Here is a 14,744-nt window from a genome sequence, read left to right as displayed (position 1 = left end):
CAAATGGGACAGGTTAACAAAAGAATGCAGGTTCGGTCATGTGACGTCCTGTGCAAATCATCCACACCTTCATAATTATGTAGAAGGCGAAGTAGAGCAGAAGGTTACAGATGGCGATAGCCAGTAGGTAGGAGGCAAAGTCACTGGGCCTCTCGATGAGGCCGTAGGCGGCGCTGCAGAGAAAAACAACTCTGCTCAGATCACATTCACTGCACTTTTACTGCAAAACACACACACACAGTTTACTCACAGCGACCAGTTGACGATGTTCCCCATCACCAGCAGAACCATACGATCCTAACGACACACACACACACACACCGGACATTTTCTCTCCTCTCTACCACTTATGCAAGTAACCTTCATATTCATGTTCATATTTTTTGTCTGTCAAGTGGCAAAATTGGGATATATCACATGGGTTATGGAAGTGTTTTTAAAATAATAATAATTATAATTAAAAAAAGGCATGGAATCTCCAGTTCAGAATCAGATGTCTTCCAAATGTGGATATAAATCTGATATATCTGCCAGTGTGACTGCAGCATAAACGCAGATCAGATTTACCCTAAATGCAACCTTGACATCAAAATGCAGGTAATGTGCCAGAAAATCTGAATACAGAGGGAAAGTCCATTTATTTCAATACTTTGTTTCAAAAAATGAAAGTTGTACGTTATATTAGTTCACCGCACAAAGTGAAATATTAAAAGCCTTTATTTGTTTCAATTTTGACGATTATGGCAGAAAGACAAAACAATGAATCCAGTATTTCACAAAATTTGAATATCATGACAAAGTCCAACATTGTAGACTACCTGTGTCCCAATCTTGTCAGCTAATTAACGCAAAACACATGCAGAGGTTTTCCTCAGTCTTTAAATGGTCTCAGTCTGTTTTAGTGGGCTTCAGAATCATGGGGAAGACTGCTGATTGACGATTGTGCAGAAAACCATCATTGACATCCTCCATAAGTTGAAAGGTCTCAAAAAGAAATTGCAAAAGAAGCTGGTCCTCTTCAGATGAAAGTAAATTTTGCATTTCATTTGGAAATCAAGGTCCCAGAGTTTGGAGGAAAACCGGAGAAGCACAAAACTCAAGCTGCTTAAAGTCCAATGTGAGGTTTCCACAGTCAGCAATTGTTAGGGGAGCCATGTCATTTACTGGTGTGGGTCCATTGTTTTGAAATCAACTCCACAGCCAACGCAGATGTCTACCAGGAAAATTTAGAGCACTTCATTTCACTTTGTGTGTAGTGAACTCATATACAAGTTTCACTTTTTGAAACAAATTATTGAAATAAACCGACTTTCCCTCGATATTCAAGCGTTTTGGCACATAAGTGTACACTAATCGGGGACATAAAACACCTGCTGTAAATCTAAACCAGCAAAAGCATAAACTAGGGATATGCTAAGTTTGGCCAGGTGCACTTTTTATTTTTGGACAACCGCATACAATGCATGCATCAGAAGGTTGGAAGTTAAAATATTGAAAGGCATAATTTTTATTTAAAAACAAAAACGTCATCCCAGGTAGGGATGTCCTGATCCAATCTTTGAGATCTGAAATTGGTCCGATGTCAGCAAAAAAGACAAGGATCGTATTATTTCGGACTGGATCTAAAAGCTCTGATTTTGCCACTCTTATACATGCAGTGCATTCCATGCGCCGCTCCAAGACTTCTATCCAGCAGCGCCCAGACGGCATGCAGAGCCCACGTGATCATAACAACAGGTTGCTAAGGTGCTAACATAGTAGCAAGGAGTAAGAGTGAACGTTGCTTGCTTAAAGTCGTTTATTGACACTCCAGTTGAAGTTCATTGTAAAAGTAGACAGATAAAAGAATTACACCTATTGAATGCATTCTTTGTTTTTGTTCACAAAAATCGGTAGCTTAACGCTAACACACAATGAATGAACTAACGAAAATTAGCATCGAACTTGCGGCACATATCACAAAATAATTAATATTGGTACACAAACGCAATATGAACACACAAAAACAGGCAATATAACAATACTCTGGCATATATTATTCAAACTCTGTGGAAAACTAGTTATATTCCAGCGTGACATCTACTTTCTTTGTTGCTACAAGTGTGTGTCTTATTGCATGCACCACACTGCCCCTCAGAGGTCAAGACGTGCACAAGAGTTACTTTATGTAACCCATTGGTTAATGAAAATAAATGGGTCAGTTTTTCCTCAGACCTACTGTTGCTGACTATTGTTCTCCGTTTCAGTAATATCACTTGATCAAGTCATTCCACACAACAAAATAAGTAAATTTTGTATGATTATTGCTGATAATCGGATCGGACCGATATCGGCCAAAACTCAAGGCTGAAATATCGGGATCGGATCAGAAATGAAAAAGTTGGATTAGGACATCCCTACTCCCAGGACAACCAAACAGTATCAAGATTTTGTTTGGAAATCTGAACAAATTTGAGGTCGACCAGTGTCACCGAACCATATATGTTCAACCTTAAAGGTGCCCCTGTTTTTGTTAGTAAGCTCGTGTTAACTACACTGTGCAGACATTACTCACAATGTACATGGGCCCAGTGCATTGTCTAATGCAATCTGTGTAGACCACGTAAACCATCCTGCGCAGGACGCCAGAGTCTGAAACAGAAATCATCCCCATCATTCAAATTTAGGTCAATGCCAGCGAAGGCTTTGTAGAACCCGTTTCATGATTTTCATCATCCATATAAACTGTAAACTTGGACATTCTTATAGTTGACAACATTCCACATCGGTGGCCTTATGGCATCCTTACATAGGTGTAGAATTTGTGTGCATTTCCTCGCCAAAAGGATTGCCAAAGTAGCCTGGCCAAAGTATGATATGGTAAATAGAATAAATACATGAGTAAAATGAACAATTTTACCTTTGAATTTTTTTTCAATATTTGGTTAGCTGAATATAAGCAGTGGTGGGTGGCTTGGCCAGGTCTCTCTTGAAAAAGGTTTTTAATCTAAAAAATATATATATATTAAATGATATTATATATATATATAGATATATATATCTATATATATATTAAAAAAACCTGCATAAATCTCCCAGCTGCCGCTGATTATAAATTAATGAATTTGAAATATTTCGTTAAAAAAAACTCTTTCATATTTTGCATACACATTTTAACCTTTCCCCCCCCCCAACGAAAGACCTGAATGTGGCCATGGAGCATCAAAGTTTTCCCACCCCTGATACAACCCCTTACCGAGCCTCCATCTGCCCATATAGTAGAGCTGTGTGCTGAGGAGAAGTGTGGCCAATATGTGGATGACTGAGAAAACGATCCAAAACACAGTGTTTCCTCTCCCGAACACCTGCAAACAACAAAAGCACCTTACAACTGTCACAGTGCATAGTTTTAAGCGTGTTGCTGGCGCATGTGCACGCACCACTCCGAGCACGGAGAAGAAGATGACTGCGGCCAAGCAGGCGTAGGCGGTGTAAGCGCTGGCGTTGATGTCAGGGTGTCTCTTCTGGTACAGCTTCAACATACACAGGCCAGCGATCATATACATGAAGGACGTGTCTGCAAAAATATCACGCACAAATCCGATTTAGCATTGTAACAAAGACAAAACACTTGAAGTCTGTCAGCTGTTGTTCACTTGAGACATGTCTTCTTGTCAACTGACGCTATGGAAACACTCAATTGCAGACCTTCTAAAATCTTAGCAAGCTCAACTATTTCCATTTGTCATCGTCTTTTCAGCATTCTGTTCTAATTTTTCAAAGTGCTATCTTATAGTCAATGTTACGCTCCTGAAACTAAAATGAAAAAGTTAGTTTCAGAGAACAAGAGGCACTACTGTGTACCTTTGTGTCAGGCTTCGAGTAAGTTTACATTTCCTGCGGATGAGGGTTAATAATTGATTGAAAACTTTAACGTAACACCTCACACCTGGGTGAGTAGCTAGCATTAATTATTATTTTTGTTTTTTTAAAAGGACATACCAAAGCCAGCATCGGCGACAGGACAGCGAGTGCTAAAGGAAGAGCTGTCCGTCACTGTCTTGTTCGAGTGGAACAACAACTCCATCCCGCCTTCAAGACTAGGGACAACATGTACAAAAGGTGCGTGCGCACAAAAATGTGGCATACGTTGTTTTTCCTGCAAAGTTCAGATGGATCAAGAGTGAAATAACTGTGGAAATGTGCGGTGCCAACTTTATGGCTGGCGTGCGCACGTTTCTACAGTATTACGTTTGTTGCTTTGGTGACAGTTGATGCTGGGAAACTGTTATAATAAATCTGCACATCAGAGACACATGAACAATTAACACTGATGAACAATTAACGGTAAGATTTGATTTAAAAAATGTTAAAGAGGCGAGGACTCGGAATTCACTTGTTAACCAGTGTATTTAATCAATCACTGATATTTGTGAGGACACCTATTAATTGATCAGGATGATCGATCATTTATGCCGCCTAATGCCCTCACAATCTCTTTTTGTGACTCGAGCACATGCACTGAAAAAAAATAGTACATTGGTTGCACATGATTCGAAACATTTTTTTTTAGGAGGAGGTGTAAATTATGTAATTTTAACACATTTTAATCATGTGCAACCAATGTACATGTTCAAATTAAGTAAATTCAAAAGGACTCTTTTAATCAGTGTGCACGGGTGATGACACGGCCAGTCGGGCGGGCAGCAGCAGCCGGTTGTTCGAGCGTAATTGTGTCGGAGACGCTGGGGATGCCGGAGGAGACGGCAGGAACGGTGGACGAATCCTCCGCGTCTCTGACACCAGAGTGACTGGGAACGGTGGACAAATCCCCCGAACATGTAGCCCGTGGCTGCAACTGCGTGTCCTCTCCTGTGTATTAAAATTATAAATTGAGTAATCAAACAGGAGGACTCTTTAATATGCTGACATGCTTCTATTTGAATTCAAAAGATTTATTACAAATACCATACATACAACATTTACGCATTAACCTTTATCTCATAGGGCTGAGTGTAGGTTACTCGATGAACACATTTGTTGTGAGTTATAAAAATAAATGGTATTTACCTTGGGGGTTGATCAGAGTCAGCCATGTGCTCCCACCACCTCTGAGAGAGCAGTGTCACCAATGATTGCAGCGACTCTCTCCTCAAACGGGGTGAGGCCCTCCGCGCCGCTTCTGCCGCCTGTTTTGGCCACACTTGGGCGGTGGGCAGCTGTCCTCCGCTTCACATCCACCTTTGTGTCCGACCACTTCTTTTTTAGTTTAGCATGTGTGCGCTGTTCCGACCCCACAGCATTGACAGCCGCGCACGGTGTCTCATTCACTCCTCTTTTGCTTGTTGTTGATGCCGGAGGACCGCGTGCCAAAGAGGATTATTTTGCACACCGCTTCATTGAGCAGCATCTCAATTTCAGAATTTGTTTTTCTTCATTACCTTGCTCATTTTCTTTTTTTCTGATCATGCAGAGATGGGGATTGTATTTGCAGGTTTCATTTAAATATTATTTGCATATTTAAATGTAGGCGTCGACATGTGTGCTCAATTCTTCGTCGATCGGGATGTAGGAAGGAAATGTGCTTGGATTCATGGATACGCACAGATTCATACATCTGAATATTTTTGTGCGTCCGACGTTTTCTGGATTTGAGCGTACGCCATGTTTCAGTAGCGTGGATTTCCTACTGCAAGCACATTTCCTTCGTACATCCCAATCAACATAGAATTGAGCGCACATGTTGGAGTAGCCGACCCCTCCCTGTCCACGCCCACACTTAAACATGCAAATCATATTTAAATAAACCCTGCACCTGAGATCCCGATCTCTGCATGATCAGAAAAAAAGGAAACTGAGCAAGGTAATGAAGAAAATTTATTTTTCTGAATGTGAAGCTGCTCAATGAAGTGGAGGTGCGGAAGAAAATCCTCTTTTGGCACACTGTCCTCCGCCGTTAACTCGCGTGAGAGGAGTGAATGGGACAGCTTGTGTGCGGCTGTGTATGCTGTGGAGTTAGAACAGCGCACACACGCTGAACTAAAAAAGAAGTGGTCAGACATTAAGGTGACTGTGCCAGCTGCCCAACGCCAAAGTGTGGCCAAAACAGGCGGTAGAACCGGCGCGGAGGGCCTCACCCCTTTCGAGGAGGGAATCAGTGCAATCATGGGTGACACTACTCTCACATGTGGCTGACTCTGATTACCCCCAAAGTAAATACCTTGTATTTTTTATAACTCACAACAAATGTGTTCATATAGTAACCTACACTCAGCCCTATGAGAGAGAGGTTCATGCGTAAATGTTGTATGGTATTTGTAATAAAGCTTTTGAAATCAAATAGAACCACATCAGCATATCAAAGAGGATATCAAAACATTTTGATTACTCAATTAATTATTTTCAGGAGAGGACACGCAGTCGCAGCCACGTGCTACATGTTCGCGGGATACGTCCACCGTCCCCGGTGTCTCGAGTGTCACAGACGCGGAGGATTCCTCCAGCGTCGCTCACTGAAAAGAAAAAAAAAAAAAAAAAAGTCCTTTTAATTTACTTAATTTGAACATGTACATCAGTTGCACATATTAAAAAATGTTAAAATGATATAATTTACCCCTCTTACCCTAAAAAAAAAAAAGAAAAAAAATATGTCATTTGAACAGATTTTAATCACGTGCAACCGATGTACATGTTCAAATTAAATTCAAAGGATTCTTTTTTTTCCAGTGCTGGCATCACTGGTGTCACAGACACAGAGGATTCGTCCATCGTTCCTGCCGCCTCCTCCGGCATCCCCAGCGTCTCCGAGGCAATTACGCTGCCGCTGCTGCCGGCCAGACTGGTTGTGTCCTCACCCGTACTGTGCTGGAGTCACAGGAGGAGATTGTGAGGGCAATAGGCAGCATAAATGATCGCCTTGATCAATTGATAGGCATCCTCACAAATTTCAGTGATTCATTTGATAAACTGCTTAACAAATGAATACTGAGTCCTTGCTTCTTTTACATTAATTGTTGATCAGTGCTAATTGTTCATGTGTCTCTGATGTGCAGATTTATTATAACAGTTTCCCAGCATCAAGTCTAAGACTCGCCAAAGCACCAACAGCTGTAGAAATGTGCGTACGCCAGCCATAAAGTTGGCTTGATACAGCTGAACTTTGGCGTGGAAAAGAACGTACGTTTTGGTGCGTACGGACCTTGTGTAAATGAGGCCCCAGGACCCCCTCCCGAAGAAGATAATATCGCAGACACGTCTGGCCAAAAAAAAATTTTAATGGACCATGATCACGCAATGGGTCCTCATCTAACTGCTGTGTACCTGGCGCTAGACGAAAATACAACGTTCTGAGAGGAAATTTGCCAAATGTGACAGCAAGTCTAGAACCTGAAAATGAAGCAAAGGTTCAGCATTCGTTGTTTTGCGTCCTTGGATAGAGACGTTTCTTCACCAGATAAGACAAGACAAAGTACACTTAATGTGAGTAACAGGCATAAAAGGAATGCAGCTAATGTTATGTTGTTTAAAGTTGCTTTACAAATTTGCTTTATGTTGAAAAATGGATACAACAGAGCTGAGTTACTGTGCTTGTAAGAGTTACGGCATACACACAGTGTATATTCATAGGAATATAATTCGACATGCAGAGCTTGAAGCCTTTTTCTTTCCTGACAACTGACATGGATGAATTTGCCTAAATGATACAACTGGCATCATTCAGCAAACTTTTCTGTATGTCTTGAAGTGATCCTGTGAAGAATGCAGTCATTTTGCCTGGCATATAGTCACTCGCTGTCAGTTTAAAAAATATTGCATCAGCTCCTGAGCTCCCCCTACTGTTGTGAATTTAATTTACAACCCCAATTCCAATTAAGTTGGGACATTGTGATAAACATAAATAAAAACAGAATACAATGATTTGCAAATCAAGTTCAACCTATATTTAACTGACTACACGACAAAGACAAGATATTTAATGTTCAAACTGATAAACTATTGTTTTTAGCAAATAATCATTAACTTAGAATTTTATGGCTGCAACACGTTCCAAAAAAGATGGGACAGATGGCAAAAAAGACTGAGAAGGTTGAGGAATGCTCATCAAACACCTGTTTGGAACATCCCACAGGTGAACAGGCTAATTGGGAACAGGTGGGTGCCATGATTGGGTATAAAAGGAGCTTCCCTGAATTGCTCAGCAAAGATGGGGTGAGGTTCACCTCTTTGTGAACAAGTACGTGAGAAAATCGTCGAACAGTTTAAGGACAATGTTCCTCAACGTACAATTGCAAGGAATTTAGGCATTTCATTATCTACGGTCCATATCATCATCAAAAGATTCAGAGAATCTGGAGAAATCACTGCATGTAAGCGGCAAGGCCGAAAACCAACATTGAATGCCCGTGACCTTCGATCCCTCAGGCGGCACTACATCAAAAACTGACATCAATGTGTAAAGGATATTACCACATGGGCTCAGGAACACTTTAGAAAACCAATGTCAGTCAATACTGTTCGGCGCTACATCTGTGAGTGCAACTTGAAACTCTACTATGCAAAGCAAAAGCCATTTATAAACAACACCCAGAAACGACGCCGGCTTCTCTGGGCCTGAGCTGATATAAGATGGACTGATGCAAAGTGGAAAAGTGTTCTGTGGTCCGACGACTCCACATTTCAAATTGTTTTTGGAAATTGTGGACATCGTGTCCTCCGGGCCAAAGACGAAAAGAACCATCCGGACTGTTATGGACGCAAAGTTCAAAGTCCAGCATCTGTGATGGTATGGGGCTGTGTTAGTGCCAATGGCATTGGCTAACTTACACATCTGTGAAGGCACCATTAATGCTGAAAGGTACATACAGGTTTTGGAGCAACATATGCTGCCATCCAAGCAACGTCTTTTTCACGGACGCCCTTGCTTATTTCAGCGAGACAATGCCAAACCACATTCTGACGTGTTACAACAGCGTGGCTTCATAGTAAAAGAGTGCAGGTACTAAACTGGCCTGCCTGCAGTCCAGACCTGTCTCCCATTGAAAAGGTGTGGCGCATTATGAAGCGTAAAATACGACAACAGAGACCCCGGACAGTTGAAAAGCTGAAGCTGGACATCAAGCAAGAATGGGAAAGGATTGCACCTACAGAGCTTCAACAATTAGTGTTCTCAGTTCCCAAACCTTTATTGAATGTTGTTAAAAGAAAAGGTGATGTAACACAGTGGTAAACATGACCCTGTCCCCAGCTTTTTTGGAACGTGTTGCAGCCATAAAATTCTATGTTGATTATTTGCTAAAAACAAAGTTTATCAGTTTGAACATTATATATCTTGTCTTTGTCGTGTAGTCAGTTAAATATAGGTCGAACATGATTTGCAAATCATTGTATTCTGTTTTTATTTACATTTAACACAACATCGCAACTTCATTGGAATTTGGAATTGGGGTTGTAGGACAAGTTGGCTTTGGGCAAGAATTGGGGCACACCCTGGACTGGTCACCAGTCAATTCCAGGACACATACAAACAAGCATTCATATTAACCTGGCGAAAACCCATAATCACGAGGAAAGCATGCAAACTCCACAGTCCACACAGAGCGGCCAGAGCCGAGATTCGAGCACCCGAACCTCAGAACTATGACGCATATGTACTAACCGCTAGTTCACCGTGCTGTCCTATTGACACCATTATCCAAGTACAAAATTTTCCCCAGACATTCTCAGAGCATTGAATCGATCCCAACTAGACTGTATAACAAGAATAGTCCAGTTGCGATCAATTCTATGCCCTGAGAATGAAATTACCTGGATGATGAGAATATTCACAGGAACCTTGCCAGGATATGAATCACACTTTGGGGTTAACTACTTCATTTCCAGGTGGAATCAAAATACGTTTCACAGCATATTCTGTGTTCACATGATCAACCTTCCTCTGTCGATATAACTGTAGCAGGGGAAGAAGAAAATAGTGCATGCAGTGTGGTGGTGGTGGGGTGAAATGTGTCATGTTACCAAACTGGAAGTTGGTGTAGTTGGGGCAAACATGGTAACAGGCGCTGAGTAGGCCCTCCATCATGAGAGCTGTGCCCATGGCGTAGAAGAGACCAAAGTGCTTTGGGATGCCACATTCCTGAATGAAGAGAGGAAGGATAACAGGGTGAGCCATTAGTTTTCAGGGAATACCATTAGGGCTATTGAGCTGTTCTTCATCAACAAACTAAACGGGTTTGGAAACCTTTGTTCAAGACAAGGTGGACCATGCTGTAGACTTGGCAAAAAGAATGAATAACACTGGGGAACACAATTTTTGTTCAGTTAGGTCTGACAGCTGTTTTTAACTAATTTTTGGCTGTGGAATCCAAAACTAATCTCAGTTTTCCTCTACCACGTCAGGTTTTTGAACAAAGTGGAACAAAGGAAATATATACGCCTATGTAAATAAAACACCAAGATGGAATAGTTACAAGCTTTGAAAACTAAAAAAAAAAAACAGCATAAAACAAAATAAAATTTACAACGGTATGCCCATGGTTACAAGGTTAAGAGAAAAGCCAGCACAAATCCTCTTAATTCCTACTATGCTAGCTTTCTGTTTGCAGATATTGATAGTAGTGGGAGCTGCACACACCTCTCATCGCACTGTCTCAATTGTGACTGCACAAAGAAGTTGCCACGTAGCTGTAGATGAGTCCAATCGTAATCAGCTGGCAAGTCTTACTACAGGTAATCAGTGGAATTTTGCTAATCTGGAGGGTAAACTGTGGAGAAAAAAACTTGACTGCAATTTTTGAATCAGCATGCCAATTTTAGTTTTAATCAGCATGAAAATCTAACTCAACAGAATTTTTTTCAAATTGTTCCCCAGTGTAATGTTTAAAAAAATAAAGACAGAAGTCTGATGCTTTAAAAGTAAAAGTTGATTGATTTTCCTGAATCCAATCTATAGGTACTGTCCTGGGGATGGTGATTTTTTTCTTCTTCTATCAAATGAAACAATCTTATATATGCAGTGTTTAACGAATGTATTAGGTCACCACTCAGTGAAAGGTTTGTGCCACAGCTGCCCTAAATCTTCGCCACTTCTCGGTTGAATGTACTGTATCTCACTTTGTAAATCCCCAGCCTTAAAAATAGAATGACATTTATAGATAATTTTGATACCCCTAACAGTTGATGTAACTTATTTTGTCATTATTTCTATATTTATATTTCCATCCAACAATTTTTCATACCGCTGATCCTCACTAGGGTCGCAGGCGTCCTGGAGCCTTCCCCAGCTATCTTCGGGCGAGAAGCGGGGTACAACCTGAACTGGTCGCCAGCCAATCGCAGGTCACATACTGTATAAACAAACAACCATTTGCACTCACACACACACCTACGGGCAATTTAGAGTCTTCAATTAATCTACTATGCATGTTTTTGGGATGTGGGAGGAAACCCGGAGAAAACCCACGCAGGCACGGAGAGAACATGCAAACAAATACAGCAAGAACACCCAGACTCCCTGGCAGCCCGAGCTCATCTGAGATGGAGTGACACAAAGTGGAAAAGTGAACCATGGTCTAACAAGTCCACAAATAATTTTTTGGAATCATGGATATCGCGTCCTCCGGGCCAAAGAGGAAAATGACCATCCAGATTGTTATCAGCTCAAAGTTCATAAGCCAACATTTGTGATAGTATGGGGTTGTGTTAGTGCCCCTGGCATGGTTAACTTGCACATCTGTGAAGGCCCATTAATGCTGAGAGTTACATACAAGTTTTGGAGCAATATATGCTGCCATCCAAGCCACGTCTTTTTCATGGATGTCCCTGCTTATTTCAGCAAGACAATGCCCAGCCACATTCTGCACGTCTTACAACAGCATGGTTTTGTAGTAGAGTGCGAATATTAGATTGGGCTGCCAGCAGTCCAGACCTCTTTCCCTTTGAAATTATGAAGCACAAAATACGACAACCAAGACCCTCGACTGTTGAACAACTGAAGTTGTATATCAAGCAAGAACGGAAAACAATTCCACCTACAAAGCTTCAACAATTAGTCGCCTCAGTTTCCAAATGCTTATTGAGTGTTGTTAAAAACAAAGGTGATGTAACACAAATACCTCTGTCCCGACTTCTTTGGAACGTGTTACAGGCATCCAATTCAAAATGAATTGGATGAATAAACTAAGTTTATCAGTTTGAACATTAAATATCTTTGTATTGTATTCAATTGAATACATTGTAGGTTGAAAATAATTTGCAAATCATTGTACTCTATTTTTATTCAAATTTTACACATGTCCCTACTTCATTGGAATAGGGGTATTAATGTCACATTATAGTTACTTGCATTCCTAAAAATAAATTTTAGTTAGTTTTAGTGATTGAATGTTAAGCTTGGTTATGAGTGGGCTCAAATTAAAATATCAAAACGTAAATTTGGTTTGAAATTCCTCATTTCTGTTCAAAATGGTAAAACGTCAAGTGCTCACTGTAAATGAGTATGTATCAAATGAGTTAGCGCTATTTAGTATTTTTTATGACAGGCAGTCTCATAAATGTGTTGAGCATAGTACAGTGCAGTACAGTATGTCCTGTTGAAACCACGTAATATTACCAGTGCATTAACTTCATGACAGGCCAGTGCTCGATTGTGGACGATGTCTCTCTTGAGGACGATGAGGAGAAAGAGAAGGCCCAGCATTACGTAGCCGAGGTTGCTGAGGATGTTGTTGAATGCACTGCGTAGTGGAACAGTTGTGTGTCAATTGTCACGATACAGATGGAAAGTCTAAAGTAAAATAATAGTTTGTTTGACCAATTACAAACCTGAGAGCACCCAGAGGGTGAGCACACATAAAGTTGTAGTAGCAGATATCCTGGTTCCCCGTAACATTGACAACCTGATAAAAGAAAGATTTTACAGTCTACATGGTAAGATGAATATTGACTTTAAAATGTTTATTTCACATTAGTGTACCGTTTGATATGTAATGACCAGCTGGATGACCGGCAGGGCATAGAACACAGCGATGGTGGCGATGTTCCTGTTGGGAGCACAGTCATGACACATTAGACTCTTTGTGGGATGCTGACTAAAAACTACCATGGTGTTACAACTTTTGGCATTGTGAGAAAAATCAGAGTGGATATGAGTCTTATATTCTCACCAGAAGTAGATTTGATATTTCTTGCTGAGGACCCGCTTGTCTTTGCGCGACAGGTCGGACACACAAAGATACTTCTGCCATCAGCAAAGGACACAGGGATTATTGGCAGCAATTCAGTAAAAACATTACACACGAGTGGATGTAATATTACATGAAATTTTAATTCTGAATTCTTAGCGGTGTCATATACAGCGATGCGAGTTACGTATTACAAAGTAACGCGTTATTCCAAAATGACCACCTTTTTGAGAAACGAACAATGTAACGCGTTACTGCCTTCAGAAAAGTAGTCAGATTACATTTACTCTGCCAAATTAATGTTAGTTACTACTGAGTCAACATTGACTCAAAATCAGCAATCATAGGTTGCGGTCTGAAGAATTCTCCCTCATGACAAATAGCAACTTGCTAGATTGACAGACATCTTCCTACATTAATTTAGTTGAAAATGAGTGTGAGGGGTGGCACGATCGACGACTGGTTAGCACATCTGCCTCACACTTCTGAGGAACCGGGTTCAAATCCGGCCTCGCCTGCGTGGAGTGTGAATGTTCTCCTCGTGCCTGCGTGGGTTTTCTCCGGGTACCCCGGTTTCCTCCCACATCCCAAAAACATGCATGGTAGGTTAATTGAAGACTCTAAATAGCCCATAGGTGTGAATGTGAATGGGTGTTCGTTTATATGAGCCCTGCGATTGGCTGGCGACCAGTTCAGGGTTTACTTCGCCTCTCGCCCAGCGTCAGATGGTATGGCTCCAGCACGCTCGCGACCCCATTGAGTATAAGCGGTACGGAAGATTAATGAATGAGTACGAGGTCTTTGTTTCTCATACAGTCCAGAATGAAGGTGCAAAAAATTAAAAGTGAGGAAAAAAATAAAATAATATAAAAAACAGGACAACACACGGCTTCACTGTGCAACACACACAGCAACAAGGAGGGTGGATGGACTGACTGTGGCTGTGCAGACCGTACTCACTGAAGGACTTACTTATTCTAAATATTTATTAAGTAAACTGTGAGCTTTAAACATTGTTTGTAGTGTTATGGCAAAGATAGCTAGCTGGTTTAACTCCTAACTCGCTGCTGACATCATGCAAGTCTTGCTCCTCCCGTCCATCACACACACACGCTCACACACACACACACACACAGGCACACGCCTTGTCGTTAAACAGCTGCTTACTTGTCCCAGGGAACAAAAAAGTTTGGTTTTGGTTGTCAACGTATCAAAATACTGTTGGCTGAGTACTGTTGGCTGGAATCACGCTTTTAATAATAACTCGTGCGGTACCCACTATTCTGTCTTTCGCATGTATATATATATATATATATATATATATATATATATATATATATATATATATATCCACAACCCCAATTCCAATGAAGTTGGGACGTTATTCCAATGAAGTTGGGACGTTGTGTTAAAAATAAATAAAAACAATACTATGATTTGCAAATCATGTTCAACCTATATTTAATTGAATACACAACAAAGATATTTAATGTTAAAACTGATCAACTTTATTGTTTTTAGCAAATAATAATTAACTTAGAATTTTATGGCTGCAACATGGGACTGGTGGCAAAAAAGACTGAGAAA

The 14,744-nt window shown here is 40.8% G+C and overlaps 1 protein-coding gene across 6 annotated transcripts in view; it reads right to left on the bottom strand.

Annotated features, from left to right (window-relative positions):
- sidt2 (SID1 transmembrane family, member 2) overlaps positions 1-14,744 on the bottom strand; it is a 37,049-nt gene that overhangs the window by 3,599 nt on the left and 18,706 nt on the right. For 4 of the 6 annotated variants that reach the window (XM_061783143.1, XM_061783144.1, XM_061783145.1 and 1 more), the window contains 10 exons: positions 13,140-13,213; positions 12,950-13,016; positions 12,799-12,872; positions 12,587-12,710; positions 9,994-10,111; positions 3,420-3,556; positions 3,236-3,344; positions 2,555-2,631; positions 251-297; positions 68-173 (listed from right to left, as the gene is read on the bottom strand). In XM_061783143.1, the coding sequence (XP_061639127.1) occupies positions 68-173; positions 251-297; positions 2,555-2,631; positions 3,236-3,344; positions 3,420-3,556; positions 9,994-10,111; positions 12,587-12,710; positions 12,799-12,872; positions 12,950-13,016; positions 13,140-13,213 (933 nt within the window). The remainder of the gene's footprint in view (positions 1-67; positions 174-250; positions 298-2,554; positions 2,632-3,235; positions 3,345-3,419; positions 3,557-9,993; positions 10,112-12,586; positions 12,711-12,798; positions 12,873-12,949; positions 13,017-13,139; positions 13,214-14,744) is intronic. The other 2 variants (XM_061783147.1, XM_061783148.1) reach the window with 1 other exon arrangement.

This window comes from Phyllopteryx taeniolatus, chromosome 8, assembly GCF_024500385.1.
Source record: "Phyllopteryx taeniolatus isolate TA_2022b chromosome 8, UOR_Ptae_1.2, whole genome shotgun sequence".
NCBI lineage: Eukaryota > Metazoa > Chordata > Actinopteri > Syngnathiformes > Syngnathidae > Phyllopteryx > Phyllopteryx taeniolatus.
Note: the sequence above shows the minus strand (reverse complement) of the source record. Positions and strands in the feature narration are given on the sequence as shown.